Source organism: Ursus maritimus, unplaced genomic scaffold, assembly GCF_017311325.1.
Source record: "Ursus maritimus isolate PB19 unplaced genomic scaffold, ASM1731132v1 scaffold_22, whole genome shotgun sequence".
Taxonomy (NCBI): Eukaryota; Metazoa; Chordata; class Mammalia; order Carnivora; family Ursidae; genus Ursus; species Ursus maritimus.
Genome location: NW_024424675.1, coordinates 27,269,343 through 27,289,135, shown reverse-complemented (window position 1 = coordinate 27,289,135; position 19,793 = coordinate 27,269,343). Strand labels below are relative to the sequence as shown.

The 19,793-nt window shown below is 55.1% G+C and overlaps 1 protein-coding gene across 2 annotated transcripts in view; it reads left to right on the top strand.

The window, feature by feature from the left end:
• Window positions 1-19,372, top strand: part of TGM2 (transglutaminase 2) — a 30,860-nt gene extending 11,488 nt beyond the window's left edge. For both annotated transcript variants that reach the window (XM_008698110.2, XM_040638301.1), the window contains exons 5-13: window positions 2,134-2,262; window positions 3,323-3,500; window positions 7,116-7,251; window positions 7,899-8,002; window positions 9,750-9,992; window positions 11,545-11,817; window positions 15,490-15,650; window positions 16,692-16,828; window positions 17,589-19,372. In XM_008698110.2, the coding sequence (XP_008696332.1) occupies window positions 2,134-2,262; window positions 3,323-3,500; window positions 7,116-7,251; window positions 7,899-8,002; window positions 9,750-9,992; window positions 11,545-11,817; window positions 15,490-15,650; window positions 16,692-16,828; window positions 17,589-17,739 (1,512 nt within the window). In that variant the 3' untranslated portion in view covers window positions 17,740-19,372. The remainder of the gene's footprint in view (window positions 1-2,133; window positions 2,263-3,322; window positions 3,501-7,115; window positions 7,252-7,898; window positions 8,003-9,749; window positions 9,993-11,544; window positions 11,818-15,489; window positions 15,651-16,691; window positions 16,829-17,588) is intronic.
• Window positions 19,373-19,793: the final 421 nt, after the last annotated feature.

The window sequence follows — 19,793 nt, the reverse complement described above, 5'->3', positions numbered from 1 at the left end:
ATAATAGAAATGCTATTGTGTGTGTTGAGAAGAGGCTTTACACCATTATCTAGGTCTGTGGCTTTCAAACTCGAATATACATCAGAATCCCAAGAAAAGTGTGTTTAAACACAGGTCACTGTGTCCCACCCCTAGTTTCTGACTCCGTAGGTCTGGGTGTGGGCTGAGAATTTGCATTTTTGACCAGTTCGCAGGCGATGCTGATGCTGCTGGTCGGTGGCCATACTTGGCAAACCACTGGTTGTATCGGTTAGCTACTGCTGAATAACAAACAAGCCCGAAACCTACAGACTGAAAACAACAGCTGTTTATCATCTCTTACAAAAATCTATGGGTCAGCTGGGGCATGTCTGCCTAGGCTGGGCTTGGCTGACCTCTGCTAGATGGCACAGCTCTGTTCCATGTGGTTCCTCATCTTCCAGCAAGTCAGCCCAGGCTGGTGGTTCGAAGTAGGAATCTTACATCCTCTGCCATCCAGCCTCCCATGAAAATTCTCGAGACACTGAGAAAACTCAAGAAGGAATTGTCACACTCCTTCCCGGCCCTTCAACTTCCTGGTGTGTTGGGGGGTGTTGGCCTTTTGGGATAGGGTTCACCCTGAGACTTTTCTCAACAGCCCCTGGGTTAGGGTTTCCATATTCAGGCCTCCAGAGTCCTGCCCTGGGACCACAGGGAAGTCTTCCCTGTGTGGTGTGGGGCTCTGACCTCAGTTTCCCCATCTGAATACTGGGGATACTAATTGCAAGAATATCTGCCCAAGAACCTATAGCCTGTTCTGGGGTGTACATGAAATGGTGGTGTGAGCGGGATAGAAAAAAATAGATCGCAAAGTAAATTGGCTCTTAATTCCCAGGGCTCTGTGTTCTCCCCTGAGAAACAGAACAAAGCCTAGTCCTTCCTTTCATTTCCCAAGGTCCTGTTCTGTGTCCAGGCTTGTGTTGAGCCGTTGGACACAGCCCTTACGAATCTTCCGGAAGCCATCACAATCCAGAATGATAAGACCTAGAGGAAGGAAGTGAATAGCTGCCAATGGAAATCCGGGCAATTCCTGATATAGGCAAGCTCTGAGCTGGGCTGTGGAGGCCGAGGAAGCATGGTGTACAAGGCAAAGGGAGCTGCCGGAGCAAAAGCGCAGGGGTGGGAAAGTTTATCTTGCGCTTAGGAATTCTGTAGCTCAGGGAGCACTTTATATCTGAAGGAGTCCCAAGAGATGAAATGGGAAAAGTCAGCAATGTCCGGGTTGTGAATGTCAGGCAGGTGGCAATAGGGAGCCACTAAAGGGCTCAAAGCCATGGAGGGAGAACTGTGACAAAGCCTGGTTTGGGACAAGACCACAGAGGTGGGTGGCAGGGGGCAGATCGCCTTTGGACTGATCAGACAGATGGTCCAGCGGAATGTGACAAGGAGGGAGGGCCCTACTTTTGGTAATGATAACAGTTGAGTTGTAAGGATGAGAAGATGTGAGCCATACAGAGTGGCAGGAAGAGCATTCCGAGCAAAGGAAATAGTAAGTGCAAATGCCCTGGGGCAATGAGTGGTGCTAATGAGGTCAGAGATGGGGTGGGACACAGATTGTGAAAGGCCTTGCAGGTCACGGGGAAAAGTCTAGATTTTATTCTAGGTGCAGTGAAACAGAGGAGGGATTTCTATATATAATTTACCTCAGTTCCAATCAGAGCAGTGTGTTGGGGTGGAGGGGGCAGGGGGAGAGAGGATTCTCATCAGCTCTGCAGGGTGAGTCAGGCCTTAGGGGAAATGAGATATTTGGCAAAGCAGAGATGGGAAAGGGGCAGTGACAGGACTTGAGGTGACCCTGAGGAGAGGGAAGCCCCAGGGACACTGTGGGTTCTATTCCACATTCCCAGGACCACCACCCCCAACCCCCGGCCATGCCCTGAATGCAAGCACATCCCTTCCTCTTTCTCGCAAGCTCAGTCATTGTCCTCCCCCCTCCCCCAACCCATCCTGGGCCAGGCAGAGCTGGCATCACAGAGATGTGACCAACCCAGCCCAGACCTCCTTAGTGTGTGAGATGGAACAGAGAGGACCTATAGCTGCAGGGCTGCAAGGCAGGCTTCCTGGAGGAGGTGGCTTCTCATTTCCCTCATCCTTCTCTTGTTTTCCCCAACACAGTTTGAAGACGGGATCCTGGACATTTGCTTGACGCTCCTGGACATGAACCCCAAGTTCCTGAAGGATGCCTGCCGTGACTGCTCCCGCCGCAGCAGTCCTGTCTACATGGCCCGGGTCGTGAGCGCCATGGTAAGTGAGGGGCTGGGCCCACCCCAGGGTCCGGGCCCACGATGTACTCCCCCCTTCCTGTGTTGATGGAGGCCACACTCCACACTTGGCTGGTTGGGGGCACTCAGGAGATGGGGAAGTCTCAGCTAAGAGAGCTTGTATTTGGACAGACAAGATTTACACAAGTAAGGGTAATGTCATGTGGTCCCTAAAAGCAATTCACCCATTCATTCACTCATTCAGCAAGTATTAGGTAGCACCTGTGTCCTAGGCACTGGAGAAACAGTTGGGTGTAAGACGTATATGGTCTCTAACTTCTCGCGGGGGGATGGGTGGGAGGGGACAGACATTGACAGAAGTACCACGGGAATGAGGCATAATCAGAAATGATGGTGCAGGCACCGAAGGAAGCCAGAGGTGTGAGAGTGTCTAACTGCAGAACCCAACTTCGGTGAGGGGCTGGGGTCCGACTTCCAGGAGACGATGAGGGGGGGGCTCCCTAACTGATGATCCTTAAGCTGATATAGTAAGTGGGAGAAGAGCATTCCAGGGAGGAGGCACAGTTTGTGCAAAGGCCCTGAGGAGAGGGAACAACTTTGGCAGTTTGAGGAGCAGAAAGGAGGCTGGTGTGGCTGGAGAGGAGTGAGCAAGGGGGAGTGGGGTGCAGGAGGTGGGCAGGGGTTAGACCATGCAGGCCTCATGGGCCACAGTCAGGAGGCTAGATTTTATTCTCAAGGCAATGGGAGAGTGAGGGGAATGACACAATCCAGGCAGGGGCCAGAGAGGGTCTTCGTAATACTCAGATCACATCTTGTCACTCTCCTGCCGCCCCATGGACCAGTTCACACCACCAGCATCCCCTTCATGATCTTGACCCCTGGCCACCTCCTCCCTTCTTCCCCTTCTCTCCCACACCCTGGGCTCCAGCCCCAACCTTCTCCCATATACCAGCCTGTCGCACCTTGCTATCTTTGCATGGGCTGTTCCCTCTCCTAAATTCTTTTCCCTGCCTTTCACCACATACTGAACTCGTAGCACCTGCTCCCCAGGCTTGGTCCCTCTGATGTCCCTCTGGTTGTAGGTCAACTGCAACGATGACCAGGGTGTGCTGCTGGGACGCTGGGACAACAATTACAAGGATGGCATCAGCCCCATGTTCTGGATCGGCAGTGTGGACATCCTGAGGCGCTGGAAGACCTCGGGCTGCCAGCGTGTCAAGTACGGCCAGTGCTGGGTCTTCGCCGCTGTGGCCTGCACAGGTGAGCTGCATGCTGCATGAGGGGAGGGTGTGGAACCTGCTCCCAGACTCCCTGAGCCCTGGGAGGGGGGCAGGGAGAGCACTCAAGTGGGAATCAGAAACCCTGGTTCTGGTCCTGTCTCTGCCTCTAACGCCACCAACTTACGGTGAGTCCTGGAGTCGGTGGCTGCCCCTCTCTGGTCCTGTTTCCAACAATTAGCCTGCAGCTGGTGGTTAAGATCGAGGGGTGTCATTTGGGAGGCCTCCTGGGCTCAGGGTTGGGAAGATGGGCTTCGGAGCCAGACAGCCCTAAATTAAATATCTCTAGTAGCACTCCCTTGCTCTGTGACCTTGAGCAAATGACTTCCTTCTGAACTTCGGTTTCCATGTCTGTAAAATGGGGGCAAGAGGACCTCCCTCCTAGGGTGGATTGATAGAAAACTGCTCGGCCTAGAATTCAGCCCAATGTAGCTCTCAGTAAGTCCTAGCTATTAGTAACTCAGTAATAACCGTCATATCAACGTCCAGAAAGAGAAAGCACTTTCTAAAATGCAGGTGAGAAAAGAGAAAGCAGTTTAAAACCAAAATGTAAAATAAATCTTTAAAAAAGCTTAAAAATTCAAGCCCAGAGAATGGTGACGCTTGTCCTGGGCTGGTGATGGTGCGTATGAGAACGGGACAGTATCCTGTACCAGTTAAAAACATAGACTGCAGCGTCAAGGCCTGCATTCCAGTCTCAGCTCTGCTTCTGACCAGCCATGTCCCCGAATAATCACTGAGCCTCTCTGAGCCTCAGCTCTGTTACATGTGAACCGGAAATAGCGACAGTGCCTTTATCCTCGGGCGGTTGTGAGGATAACGTGTGAAGTGCTGGAAATGATTTCAGACACATAACAGCAAATACTCATGCTTCTAGATCATTCTTATTACAATGACTACCACTGCTATTATCATGTATTAGGCTCAGGGAATCTAAGAGGCTGGTCCTGATTCTTAGCCTCTCTGACCCGGGACCGGGCCGGGCCCAGGGAAGAGCCTGGGGACGTCCCTGAGCTGTCCTCCCCACCAGCAGTCTGGGCAGGGGCAGTGTGGCCGGGCTCCCAGCTAGGCTGTTTCTGCTTCCCCTTCCCCACGGCCAAACCACCCATGCCTGCCTGCTCCTGGGACCTGTGTATTCCCTTTTCTTGTGCAAACTCCCCTGTCGCAGACCTCTTCCTCTGAGGGGCCTGAAATGCCTCCTCAGAAAACCCCACGGATTTTCTGGAGACACACCATCTGTGGCCTGGGTCCCCAAGCTCACCGGCAGATGCCCCCCCTCCACCCCCCGGGGCTGTGACCTCCAGAGGTCTTGCTCGAGATCCCTCTCTCCTCCAGACCAGGGCTGAGTCTGGGTCCCTGCAGCCTTCTCCTGGGCCTGGTGTGGGACAGAGCCAGGGGCTCAGATGCGCAGGCCGCTGGGGCTTCTGCAAGGAGCCAGCCTCCTGCTGGCCCGACCCAGAGACTCTGGTGTCCCGCTGCCTGTTTTGAACCCCAGCTCTGTTGCCAGCCCCTGGGTGGACTTGGGCAAGAGAACTGCTGTCTCCAAGGCTGTATCCTCACCTATGAAATGGACACTGTGGTGACCGACCTCATTCACAGGGAGATGGCACTTCGCACAGTCTCAGGTTCAGGGTAGGCTTGGGTTTGTGGGCTTCTAGGGGAAGCTGGGATTCCGCAGCTGGACCCTGGAGCATTTTCGAAATGTCCGGAGTCAGCCCACAGTGACTGGATAGACATTTGCAGTGATGGGCACCGTGGCACCTGCTCTTCCGTGGGCACGGGGCAGACGACACCGCCCACACCAGCACCCACTGCCTCTCTGAATCACCGCGACATCCAAAAAAGCTGCTATTATTAGCTCCTCTTAGAAGAGGAAATGGAATCTCAGCGACGGGAAGTGGTTGCCCAAGGTCACACAGCTGGCGAGCAGGGCCAGGCTTGAAATCAGGTGTCCCGGTTCCAGGGCGGCCCCTGGCCTGAGAACTGTGATGATGAGGCCTCTTGGGACACCAGCTCTAGGACAGGAGTGATGCCTTGCTCCTCGGGCAGCAGGGACAGGCCTCCCCACGCCTGGTCTGTATCCTGAGGCCTGTCATGTCTTGGGGCAAGGCCTGGGGTCGGGACGCAGAGCGTCTACCGCCCGGGCCTCAGGGCAAGCAGCCAGCCAGGAGGGGGAGGGTCAACACTGTCCTTCCTCTCCGCTCCCAGGGGCCCTTGCCCAGGCCCAGAATCCAGGGCTGTCCCGGGACCTCTTACTGTGCTTGACAGTGGGCGCAGGGCAACAGGGCAAAGGACACTCACACACACACACACACTCACACACACACACACACACACACACACACACACACACTCCGCCCGCCATCTCTAAGACTCAATCTCCATCAAAACTAAAAGGCAAGAGTCCCACAGGTTACCTTCAGTAGGACTTTTCTCACTTTAAAAAAGATATTTATTTCCTTTATCCCACCCGGAGAATATGTTACTTTCACAAAACACATAAAAAGCTTATTTAAAAATGAGGGAGTGAAAAGGGACCCAAAACGCACCGCCTGTCAGGAGCACCCCACCATTCAGGCACGAATTGTGCCCAGGCCCCCCTCCCTCCTCAGAGGTCTGTAGGTGCCAGCAGATGTCCTGCTTCTTTGTCCCCCGTCACTGTGACCTCTGTAAACTGTGCGGGGCCCTCCCCTTCGCAGTGGCTCCCCAGCACGACAGCCTGCCCTGCGTGTGTACCACGACCGTGTGTGGTAGAGGAGGAAACAAGGCCCAGAGAGGTGTTGGGACTGGCCCCAGGTCACACAGCCCAAAGCAGCTGGTCCTGCACGGAAGGCCCCCCGACCCTTGGTCCGTCTTCTGCCTGCTCCACTGTGTGTGTGCTCCTTGCCCTGAATCTCTGCCGTTCCTTCCCTGCTCCCTTTTCCCCTTCCTCCTCCTCCTCTCTCTACTTCATCGCCCCTTCGTCCATTTGACAAAATTGTCTGTGCCAGGCTTGTGCTGGGCTCTGGGCACATAAAGTAAGACAGATCACTTACTGCCCTCAGAGGACAAATTAAAGGACCCCTCACATGCCCATCCATAGCCAATGATGGTAAATCCCCAGTCTCGCAAATGATGGAGCCGTCTAAACCTGGTGGGTGGCCCTCCAGGCTGAGGAATAGCATATGCCAATGCCCTGTGGCTGGCAGGAGTGTAGAGTGCTGGAGGAGCAGCGAGTGTGGCTGGGACAAAGTGCCCAGGAGGCGGTCAGGGGCCAAACCTTGTAGGGCCAAGGGCCATAGCCAGAGGTCTGACCTCGATCCCAAGGGCCACGGGAAGCCATCGAGGGTTTAGCAGGGAGTGTTGATGTCAGACTTGCATTTTTGGGTCTTCCTCTGTTCCCTGGGATGTGAGGAGGCAGAGTGGACATGGGGTGACCCGTGAGGTGGACACCATCATCCGGGTAAGGGGATGGTGCCCACCCTCGCCACCTGGATGATGGGTACAGTGCTGCCTGGGATGCAGATGGGCATGTGGCTACGCAGAGCGACACAGGTCTCCAGATCCTCAGCTCCTCCTCTAACCCCTCTCCCCATCCCGTCCCCTCCACCGCCCCCAGTGCTGCGGTGCCTTGGCGTCCCCACCCGAGTGGTGACCAACTTTAACTCGGCCCATGACCAGAACAGCAACCTGCTCATCGAGTATGTCTATGACAAGTTTGGGGAGATCCAGAGAGACAAAAGCGAGATGATCTGGTGAGCTGGGGCCGGGGTCAGGGGTAGACCCCACTGGGGAGGGTCCCCTGGAAGGGAAACCTAGGAAGACTTCTCAGAGGAGGTCACATTTGATCTGGGGTTTAGAGTTGAACAGTATTTGGACAAGGGGGAACAGGGCCTGGGGAGGGCTCTCCAGGTAGGGGCCCCAGCATGAGCAAAGGAGGGAAAGTCAACACACGATGCATGAAAAGGTGTCAGAGGAATGGTTTTTTGGGAATCTAGAATGCCAGGTTAGGGGGTCTGAGCTTGACTCAAAGTGATGGGTTGTCACCAAAGGCTTCAAACTGGGAGAGGGACACTGATGACCCTGGAGTGGGAGGTCAAAAAGGGAGAGACTGCAGGCGGTGGGCTGGGTGTGGTCCAGGCCAGCAGTGATGCGGCCTGAAAAGGGGCAGAGCCCGTGAGCTGGAAAAGAAGGGACAGCGGAGAAGGGAGGAGGTCCCATCAGCGGGACTCAAGGAGCCACTGAAAGGGGAGGGCTGTGGGGGAGGTGCTGACAATGACTCCCGGGGTAGGAGTGAGCACCTGGCTAGGGCCCAGGGGAGGAAGAGCAAGGAGGAGTGTCAGAGACGCCCTGGGCTGAGCCCAGGGGAGGAGTGTGAGTGCTCGCTTCATTTCTCCAACAGGAACTACCACTGTTGGGCGGAGTCATGGATGAGCAGGCCGGACCTGCAGCCTGGCTATGACGGGTGGCAGGCCCTGGACCCCACGCCCCAGGAGAAGAGCGAAGGTGGGTAGGCGTGGCCCCCTTCCCTAGGCGGGGAAACTGAGGCTTGGTGAGAGCTCCCCAACAGTCCCTCAGCCCAGAGTGGCAGAGCCGGGTTCTAACCTCAGTCTGGCTGACTCCAGAGACCATGACCAGTCTGCACAAGTGTGGGGGTCCTCACTCATAGTGTACGATCTGCTTCTTTTATGATTTGAAAAGTAATTCACATGCATTGTGGAAAACAGCAAATATGGAGAAGCACAAAGAAAAAAATCGAAGAACATCTTTGTCCTCTCCCCACCCCAGAGAAATATCAGTAACATTCACACACAGCTTCCAGTAATTTCCTATTATATGTTTGTTTGTAGGTGTGCGTATGAGAGACAGAGAGCCAGAGACAGAGAGAGGGAGAAAGAGACAGACAGAGACAGAGAGAAGGAGAGACAGAAAAAGAGAGGGAGGAAGAGAGACAGAACATCAAGGCAAAATTGGGTGAAACCAAATGGATTCTTTCTCAGAATAATATTTTTATTTTTATTTTTTATTTATTTATTTAAATTCAATCAGCCAACATATAGTTCATCATTAGTATTTAGTGTTGTGTTCAATGTCATTAGTTGCTTATAACACCCAGTGCTCATCACCACACGTGCCCTTCTTCGTGCCCATCGCCTGGTCACCCCATCCCCCCAACAGAATAATATTTTTAAATGTATAGAATATATTACGTAGGGTAACAAAGAAAACCAATTACACCGAAACATGGTTATCAAAATTTTTTAGATAGTAAGTTCCACGATGTACCGGTACGGATGCATTTCGGCGGTATTTCCAGGTATTTATGCCAACTATAAAGTGATATCAAATGTCTGTGTTCCTTATGGGTGAGAAGTCATAAAGGCACCGAAGACTATGGTTTATCTGCTTTCACAATCGAAAGGAGTGTTACCGAAATTCAGTGAAGACAAAGATGCGATTTTTTCCCATCCAAGTTCACGGACCCCTGAATTCTATTTGCGGTGCTCTGGGGGTCTTTGGTCCCTGCGTTAAGATCTCCGGCTGCACGTGACCTTTTGTCTTGGCCCTGTCACTTCTCCATATGTCATTGGCATTTCTCTATCTCATAGTTTTCCGTGATTTTAATTTTAAATGACTGTTACCGTGTTGCATCAAAAGGATATACTGTAGTAAGCTACCCAGCCTCTAGTCCTCCACATTTAACTTTGTGACCCATTTGAAGCCGTTGTAAACCCCAGCGAGAGAAACATCCAGCTCTTGTTCATTCAGTCAACGCACACTCTCTGAGTTTGTTGGCAGGTGCCTCTGTGGCTCTCCGGGCCGGCAGGAAGCAGGATGGATGGACACACCGCCTTTTACTGCGTGGCTCCCTCCCTTCCTCGGGGTGCAGGGGGGGGATACGCTTCTATTTTATTTATCAGACACTTACATGGTGTTTAGTTTACGCGAATCCCCGTTAGGTGGGTACAAATATCCCCAGCACACAAAACAGGCTTAGAGATGTTAAGTCACTTCCCCAAGGTCACCCAGCTACGAAGAGGCCATCTGAGATTGGAACCCAAGAAGCTGGGCGGGCTCCAGAGTCTCCATTCTTCATTCTTACTCCCTTCTTACTCCCAGCAACGCTGTCCCTGAGTCAGAGGGCTGGACGGGCTTGAGGTTCTTTGCACCCACGTGGTTGAAATGTGCAAGGTGTGAGAGGGTGCCACCCTCCCCTCAGCCCGGGCCCGTCTCTCCTCTTACTCCCGACCAGGGACCTACTGCTGTGGCCCGGTTCCGGTTCGCGCCATCAAGGAGGGCGACCTGAGCACCAAGTACGACGCACCTTTTGTCTTTGCTGAGGTCAATGCTGACGTGGTGAACTGGATCATGCAGGAGGATGGGTCCATGTGCAAGTCCACCAACAACTCCCAGACCGTGGGGATGAAGATCAGCACGAAGAGCGTGGGCCGTGATGAGCGGGAGGACATCACCCACACCTACAAGTACCCGGAGGGTGGGTGCCCGGCTCCCCAGAGCCTTCGCCACCGCCTTGCCGAGAAGCAGCCCGTGTTACCAGCCAGCAGGCTCGTGTGTGTGTGTGTGTGTGTGTGTGTACAAGCGTGCATGCGTGTTTTCTTCGGCAGCCTTCATACAATAAGGTTACTCTCCATTTTACGTCTTTTCTTAGAAAAAAGCGCACTGGGAGACAGTGTAGGAGAGCACTCACTTAAGAATTCTATATGCCCCAAAAGGATTCCATTGGGTTTTTTAAGCCTTGCTTTTTTGGCGGGTTTGACTGAAACACAACTGAAGGGACGCCAGTTCTGGAGGAGAGGCACGCGTCTGAACAGAAAAATGAAAGATGTCTGTGTTGTTTCGTAACGGTATTTGTCGTCATGGCACCTGCAAACGAAGATGGGCAATCCCACCCTTCTATTTATTTATTTTTTTTATTGCAACGTATTTGGACTAGAATGGCTTGAAAGTCCAGAGGGGCGGGTCCTGGAAGAGAGATTCCAGGAACTCCGTAGTGTTTATTTGTGCAGGATTTCACACGCAGCTGAGGGGGAGGTGAGCATGAAGATGGACGGGGAAGGAGGAGAGAGATGGGGCGAGAGCAACTTAATAAGAGAGCTTCAATCTGATACAAGACGAGCCGCTCTCTGCATCTCATGTTCAGTCGGGAGAGGGAAGAAAGGCCATGGCTTCTTTTTAAAATTGTTTTGGAGCCCAACCAGCAGCCAATTCAATACAGTAGGCATTTTCTAAGCATCCGTGAGCCCGGGGGGCTCCCAGAGGTACCTAAGGAACCATTGCTGCTGCCCTCGCCCAGCTCCCGCTGACTCACCAGTGCTGGCCGGGGGCTGGGGAGCAAGCAGCCGTACTCTAGCTGGAGGGGAGACGACAGAAGGAAAAGTGCTTCCCCTGGTCTCCGGAAGGTCTAGAGCTGATGATTGGATGGGAGACATAGATATGCACCCAGCAACACCGGGGAAGAAACAAAAAGGAGCAGAGTAGAGAGGCAGATGGGACACAGAGGAGGGGAGCTCCAGGGTTAGGGAGGGGGAGGAAAAGATTTCAGGTGGAAGTAATCCCTGGGCGAATGCTGGGAGGCGAGAAAGCTTGGTGTTTACTACCCACCAAGCGCTGTTAGAGGCTTTGGGTATGACGTAGAGATAAGTACAGTCTTAGTCTTCGAGCGGCTCAAGAGCGAAGTACATAAACAGAAAACAACTGGTTAAATGAAAAGCACGATAGGCAGTAGGCACTGGTGAGACTCGAGAAGACGTGCAGTCTGTCATTTATCCCGGGGCAGGAGTGGTCAGAGAAGGCTTCCTGGAGGAGGGGGTGTCCTTTGGGGCTGGGTCTTGAGGGATGTCTAGGAGTTTACTTGTGGAAAGTAAATAAACTATTCTTTCGTCGTCCTGGCACAGCGGTGTGGGGAAGGTCGCCTCTAGAGCTTCTCTGAGTCACCGGGACTCTGAAAAGCCAGCTCGCCCTGCCCCAGCCTCGTCGTCCGAGGTCCCTACCTCAGCCATAATGGACTCTCTTCCGCATCCTCACAGGGTCGCCGGAGGAGAGAGAAGCCTTCAAAAGGGCCAACCACCTGAACAAGCTGACCGATAAAGTGGAGACGGGGGTGGCCATGCGGGTCCGCGTGGCCCAGAGCGTGAGCGTGGGCAGCGACTTTGACGTCTTCGCCCACATCACCAACAACACGGCCGAGAACCTCACCTGCCGCCTCCTGCTGCTCGCCCGCACCGTCAGCTACAACGGGGTCCTGGGGCCCGAGTGTGGCACCAAGGACCTGCTCAATCTTTCCCTGGAGCCCTTCTCTGGTAAGGCCATGCTCCTGGAGCAGTTACGCACCACCAACCAACCTGCGCTAGATAGTGTCCTGAGCACGTGGCATGTGCCGTTGACCTCGCAGATGTTTCTGTGGCCCTTCCTCGGGTCAGGCCCCGCATACGTCCTTAATAATGTGCAACCCGCGCAATTCTTACAGCAAAAGTGGGAGGTGGATTCTTTTATTGCCCCATTCTCTAGATGAGAAGACGGAGCACAGAGAGGTTAAGTAACTTTCCCAAGGCCACACAGTTAGGAACGGACAGGACTGAGACTTGAACCTCCACTCTTAGCAACTATACTGCTTTGTTCCATGTCATCTTCATGTGACTTCAGACTGCTTCCCCGGACCCTCTGCTGCCCGCTCCCAGCTAATTCCTTTCCTCTGCCTCCCCACCACAGCCCCTGCGAGACCCTCTCCTGTCCCCCTGGAGGTTCTCAGCCTCAGAGAGAAGGGGTTCTAGGCTGGTGCTGCTCCGAGAACTTTCTGGCACGCTGGAGCTATTCTGGGTCGGCGCTGTCCAGTCACTGGCGGCCAGCTCCACGTAGCCGTGGAGCGCTTGAAACGCAGCGAGCACAACTGTGGAACTCGAGTTTTTATTCCACTTAAAGTTAACCAGCCACATGTGGCCAGAAGCTGCCCTGTTGGGCAGTGTAGCTCTGAGAGCAATAGGAGAGGAGCGGGGCCGGGACCCCGGGGAGGAAGTGTTTCCTCCCCGCCCTGAACTTCCCCTCTGACCTGGCTCCGGCGCCTGGCCTGGCCTCCCTGTGAGGCAGATCCCCTGCCCTGTTCTGGAGTGAGGTAATGTCACAGACGACCGGTCTGCAGCCCCGGGCAGAGCCTCTGTCGCTCAAGCTTTCTGGGCAGAAACGCACACACAGGCCTCCTTGGTCTCTTTCCCCGCCTGGCTTGGTCACTGCACCTGATTATCTTCCTGAAAATAAGCCTGAGGCTGTGAGAGGGGTTGTGGCCACTCCGGTCACTTAGTGAGCCCTTCTGATGGCCTGCTGGGAGGACTGGAGGAGACCGTGTGCTCAGGAAATATCTGAAAAGTATAAAATGGGGCCTGATCATGGGAAGGCAGAGCCTGTCCTGAGCACCTAGGGTACCAGACGGTGGTCTCGGTGCTGGGCCCAGTGGCTGGTGAGCTCCTGCCAGCCTCGATGGCATGCAGAGGACCCAGCTGTCACCTCTGCAGCCAGGCCCTGGGTGTCAGGGGCAGGGGTCCCTCCCTGCGGGTATGTGCCGTGGCCAGGATCCCCAAGTTCTAGTTCCTACCATTCTGTCGGTGGGTTGTGGGCTCCTGGGGATTCGTCTTCTCCATCCCAGGCCTTAGGTTCCCCACTTGTAGGAAGGCTGGGTCGTGCTTGCAGAGCCCGCCAGCCCCTCGTGTGACTGTGCACCAGCAGGTCCTTCTCATGTTCAGAACCACTTCAAAGGGAGGCACTGTCTTTCCTGGAATGTGTGGCATGAGGCAAACTCCAGCCCTGGCCAGCCATGCCAGGACAGCTTCCTTCCTCTTGAGTCACCCTTCGCCGTCCAGTTACCATCTGGGCCCTTGGAGCATTGTTCCACCGAGGCTCAGCCAAGCTTGTCGGTGTTTCCCATCATCCCAGGGATGTGTTCACTGCAGAGCGGTCCTTCCTGCCTCGGAGTCCTGGGAGGGGCACGGCCTGCAGGGAGAGGGCGGAGGAGGGCAGAGGTCCTACGTGTTGCCCTCAGGTGGGGCCGGTCTAGGATTCCCGGCTGGGGCCTTCAGTGCAACGCCAGGCCTCAGATAGGACGCGTTCACCCCCAAGACCCCAGACTTTGGCTGGCATGCTTGTTATTCTTTGATGATAAGATCTGGGGAATTTCCAGAGTGTGCTAATAGACAGGAAACCAGACCTAGGACAGGGAGCCATTCCCACCCTTGCCTCCTTGCGCTGCTGCTCTCCCTTCCCCTTCCTGCCCCCACCCGTCCTCTGTCTCCTCTCCTCACCCCTTCAGGTGGGTCACTGGGAGTGCAGCCACTGTGGCCTCTGTGGCCATGCCCAGGGCACTTTCTAGAACAAGGCTAGTCATCTAAGGAACGACTGAGACTGACCGTACACGTTTTCCCGTGTACGTGGACCCCATGAGAACCGGTGGACCGTGGTTCTCAAAGGTCTGGCCCCACCCTGGCTTCAGCGTTCTGGAAAAGTCAACGGTTGGGACCACATCCTTTAAGCTCCTGAAAGGCAGTGTTGTCCTTTCCCATGTAGCTGGCCAGTTGCCACCGGTTCCGTCAGGCCCTGACCCGGGGATTTTCACTCCTTTCTTTTTTAGCAGAAGGTTGGGTTCTTCCCCTTCATCATCTGCTCAGAGGTTGGGGCGGATCTACCCTGGGGATGAGCTGGCTGGGGCGTGGGGCAGGCCGGGGCCTAGACCTTGACCTGCAGTGAGAAGGCGGCTGTCCGTCAGGCCCTCACTGTCCTTCATACGGGCCCCGCGAAGAGCGGCTCAGTGGCAGTTACAGGCTCAGCACCCCTACCCCTCGCCGATCCCCCGTCTCAGCCCGGAGCCCTCGGCAGACGAGAATACCTAGCTGGGACTGAACGAGCATGACTCGGCTTGTGTGTATTTTTGCCAGTTACGTTCTATTTATAGTAAATGAGACTGGTTTGCCGCAAATATCAAGAAGTGTCCCTAGGCAAAAAAAGTCAAAAAAGTATAAAGCCGGTGGACTGAGAGCAAAACAATGAGCAAATAACGAGGTTATCCTCAGATGTGTGAAAAGTCCGGTGAGCAGCTGGAGCCTGGTCGGGGAGGAAGGGGACAGATGCAGGAAAAGAGGCAGCTGCATCTCTCATCATGGCCCGGGGTTGGCTGTGCTCCACCGAGCCCCGAGCCTGGCCCTCCCGGACAGGGGAGGTCCGAGGAGGCTTCCAGGAGGGGTTCGCGCAAGGCTGGCTGTGACCGAGTGGACGAGCCCTCCGAGGCCAAGCCGGCAGAGTCTCAGGCCTGTGCTCTTTGCACTGTTCTTTCCTGCCTCCTGCAAGCTGACCCCTAGTGCCTCGTGCCTCCGTGTTGTCAGAAAAATGGGGCTAGAAACCACACTTTGCTTCTCCGTGGTGGGAGCAGTTGGCCCTTCTCATCTCGTCGCTGTGTGGCTTTTGCTCTGAAGTGACCTCGGGTCTTAGTTCCTCCCAGCGGGTGCCAGATGTCGCAGGGAACAGAAGAGAAACTGAGAGGGGAGGTCACCTTCCGAGGCTCACACAGCCAGTTAGTGGCCGAGCCGCGCCAGGTCTCCCGATCTGAGCACTTAACTGGCAGAAGTATTTCTTCATCTGTAAAATGGGTATAATCCCACCAGCTTTATGTGGGGAAATTGAGGTCCTGAGAGGTGGTGTGACTTGCCCAGTATCGCCAGCTGGCAAAGGGCAGAGAGGCAAGATCAGAACCTAGGCTTGTTGGAGCTCCAGCACTTCCCTGACCAGCTGGCCTGCCTCCCCTCCCAGCTCTTCCCTCGGAACCACTGCGCCAGGACAGATGGTGGAAAAGGCTTGGGATCTGCCTGTTCGTTCACTAGCTGTGTGACCTCAAGCACGTTCTTTCCCCTCTCTGTGCCTTGTGGAGATGCCACGGGAGAGGTGGGGGCCGTGAATCAGCTATCACGAGTGTTCTTCCTTCTTCCTTCCTGCAGAGAAGAGCATTCCCCTTCGAATCCTCTATGAGAAGTACTGTGAGTGTCTGACCGAGTCGAACCTTATCAAGGTGCGGGGCCTCCTCATGGAGCCGGCTGCCAACAACTACCTGCTGGCCGAGAGGGACATCTATCTGGAGAATCCAGAAATCAAGATCCGGGTAAGGGATGGGCTGGGCAGGGTATGGGGGCAGGGGCGGGGTGCCAGGACAGCCCCCTCACATGCACATACCTACAGCCCTGTCACCTCCAGATCTTTGATGCCCCAGGGTTCCTCAAATCTTAACTTCATCAAAGGAAAGCATCATGAAGCTGAAAGAATTTGGGACTCCTATCTCTAGGACTGAATCCTAGAATCCCAGAGTGGTGGGGTGGGGGTGGAAATTAGGGATCTCAGAATCATGGACCCTTGAAAGCTAAGGTGAGATCCCCGGCCCTGAGGCCCAGGTGGGGCAGAGAGAGGCAGAGGGGTTAAGGGCACAGACTCTGCAGTCTGACTCCTTGGGTTTGTGCGTGGGTGGCCCTGGACAGGTCACGCTGCCCCTCTGGGCCTCAGTTTACTCATCTGCGAGGTGGAGTTAATACTAGCACCTAGGTGTGTTGTAAGAATTAAACGTGCATCACCGGAAGTGCATTATAAGGGCTCCTAGTAGCTGACTGTTCTTATCACCCTCATCGTCGGCATCACAGTGACTGGCTTGAAGGAGCCCCAACCCCAGAATCCCAAATACAGCCGTTACAAATAAATGGTAAAGAGCAGAGAGGGAGGGAGTGAGCACTGCGTGCCAGACGCTCTGCTGGGAGCGTGCACATATTAGCCCAATTAGCATGAGAGCCCTGCAGCAAGGCATTTCTCTCCTATGAAGAAACCAAGGCTCAGAGGGGGTAGTTACTTTCCTGGAGTCACACAGTGACGTAGGGGTAGAGATCAGCGATCAGCCTGGGCCCAAAGCCTGTGATCTTTCCGCTCCAGACCCTAGAACAAGGGAGGCACTTTCTCCATCCCCCGAGTCACGTGGAGCCTCACTGTCGGTCCGTGAACGTCCATGTTTTCTAGTGAGGAAACAGGCGCAGAGGTGGGGAGCGATCGTGCCAGAGCGGGGCCAAATTGCAGCAAATATAGAGATGGCCCCTGCCTGCCCTTGAGGGCCTCTAGGCTCCTCTTCCTCAGGGCCGCCCCTGACATCTGTCCCGTCTTCCAGATCCTGGGAGAGCCCAAGCAGAACCGCAAGCTGGTGGCTGAGGCGTCCCTGCGGAACCCCCTCACCATGCCCCTGTTAGGCTGCACCTTCACCATGGAGGGGGCCGGCCTGACTGAGGAGCAGAAGATCATGGACGTGTAAGTGCCGGTCACTCCAGCTGGGGGGCCCGGGAGCACAGGGCAGGTGCTGGTGGACGGAGGGGCTGCCCGCAGGCACCAAACCCTGGCCGGGAACTCCCTCCTCTCGTCTCCCACACACCCACCCACACACCTGCCTCAGTACACCTGCATGACCATTCCCCAGCCCCCTTCGGCACGGTTCCCACCCTTGCATCCTCCCCGAGCACCCGCACCACGCCAGCTGCGCTCTGTGAACGTGTCTTCCCAAACCTGAGCAGTTAACACATTCAGTCACTAAGCAGCTGCCTCTGGACACAAGAGCCCTCATGGAAACACAAGTATCCACATCTGGAATGTGTGCAAGTGTGCATGTGTGGGCGTGTCCTCAGAGATACATACTTACATACACCAGTACAAGCATAGATACTTCTTGTACTTTTTTATTGTACTGTAACTTACACGCGGTAAGTAACAAATCATGGCTGTACAGCTCAGTGCCTTTCCACACACGTAGCCCCGAGTGTACCCACTCTTACCCCAGGCAGAGCGTCCACTTCCATGCACACACACACACACACAGGCCCCTCTGCACATGGGGGGGCAGATGGCTGAGGCTCTTGGAGAGCAGTGAGTGGGGCCCGTTTTGTTCTTGTCACATGAAGTTGTGCACGAGAGGCTCTGCGCTAAGTTCCCAGTAGCCACACGTCATCCTGGCCTGACCCCACGGCAGGGACAAGGCTGGGCCCCTCCCCTCACCCTCTTGCTCCGTCTCCCACAGCCCGGACCCCGTGGAGGCGGGGGAGGAGGTCAAGGTGAGAGTGGACCTGCTGCCATGCCACGTGGGCCGCCATAAGCTGGTGGTGAACTTTGACAGCGACAAGCTGAAGGCCGTGAAAGGCTTCAGGAACATCATCATTGGTCCTGCCTAAGGGCCGTGTGCCCAGCCCCGCCTCGGCCAGCTAAGAGCCCCTAACTTGATCCCAGTTTTTGTTCCAAGCTAACGTGCAAATTTGCCCCTTGTCGGCACCCAGACCTCAGAGCCTGTGGGGGCTCTCTGGAATGGAATGTACTCCTGGCTTATCTTGTGCCCCTGAGCTTGGATCCCTATCTCCCTTTAACTGTGAAGAATGTTCTGTGCTTCCCCACCGGGAGCACTGCCCTTGGCTGACTGGGTCGGGGGTGGGGGAGGAGGGACCCATGCCTCCCTTTACAACCCAGATGCTATTGGAAACCACTGACCACCCACCATATTGTTTGATTTACTCCAGAGCCCTTTGGAACCAGCAAACGGAGATAGTTTGCCCATTGACCAGATCCCAGACAATACACAGGCCCCAGGAGCCCTTGGGAGGACCAGAGCAGGTGCAGGTGGAGGCCCAGGAAAGGCCAGACCCAGGGTCCCCAAGGCATCTACGATGTGGCCGGGCCCTTCCTGCTTGCCAGTGCTCACACAGCTACGGACCCATCTGAGTCACCATGGGAAATCGCAGAGTGGAGCTGCTTTCTCGAGGCAGACACGGGGGCCCGGAGGAGGGAGAGGCAGCTCACTCTGCACCGGCAGGATATTTGCAAGGCTGGGTAGCAGGAAGGCACCGGAACACAACCCAGGACTTCTGACTCCGAGTCCAGCTCCCCGTTCATGACACCAGCCCTGACCTGAGAATATTAAAGAGGCCATTTGGGACCCGAGCAGAAAGGATGCAGTTGGGGTGAGGTGGGGAGGAGAGGGGAGGGGTCAGAGCCCTGGGTTTGAGCTCCAAGTCCAGTCAGCCGCCGCCTTCCCCTCTCTGGGCCTCAGGTTCCTCACTGGGCAATGGAGTGTTGACCCAATGAGCAAGGCTCTCTCAGCTCTGCTCTTCCAATGCCTAGAAGACCCAGCCTTGCAAATGACAGCAGATCCTACTCCCTGGCTCCAGAGAGCCTGAGGCCACGGGCCCAGATGCTTCTGAGTGTGAAACCCTGACCGTGACCACCTTCCCGCCCCCAGCCCTGTCTGGGTCCCCTGTCTGTGCCCAGGAACCTTCCTTCAGACCACAGTTTTGGGGAAGAGCGTTCCAGAGGCCCCTGCCCTACCCACGAACCTGCCCACTGCAATGCCTAGACTTCACGAGAGCCTTAGCCGCCTGTATTGGTCACTAACCGACAAGGTTAGCACCTCAGCCGCCCCCTTTGTGCAGGGCTAGGGGCCAGGAACACAGCCCTTGCCCTGACTAAGCTCTGAGAGCCCATGGGCTGTCATCTCTGACTCTGCCCCACTCTCTCCACGTGCCTGGGCTGGAAGAGGGATGAGGGAGAATGCTCTATCCGGGGTGGGATCACAGCCTCCAGGGCCCCCAAAATCTCAGAGGAGGACTTGGAGAAAGTCATGCTGATGTACGTAGAACTTTGCGATTTGCACAGGGAAGGATCACGAAGTAAGCCGACACGTGTATGTTCTTACGAAGGCTGCGGTAATTCTCCATGGTTCTGTAAACATTTCTGGATTCCAAGCAGGCAGTAGACGCGCTTTTGAGCCACAAAGAGTAAGCACTGAAATAAAAGCGCTTGCTTTGCACATTCAAACAAGGTCTGGTCTGGTCCTTTTTCCGCTTTTGAGGAGGGTAGGTGGGGAACTCACTCACGTTGGGACCAGCCACCTCCCCCTGGCCAAGAGTCTTCCTACAGCCTCAGCCGCGCCTCCTCCGCCCCAGGTCAAAACTTGACTGGCATTCAAGCTTCTACCCGGTCCAGCTCCATCTCTGGCCTCTTCCTCCAACAAATCATGTTTGGACCGCAATGAACTTCCTGAATCCCTCAAATGCCCAGTGTCTGTCAACCTCTTAGCTTTGGCCTGGGTATTTCCCTGAGCCTGGAGTGCTTGTCCTCTGCCTTATCCATCTGGCAAACTCCTATTCATCCTATAATGCTTAACACCAAAGTCGCTTCTTCTGTGAAGCCTTCCTAGATTTCTTCTCAGCCCCCCAGAGCCCTGGAACATGGACCA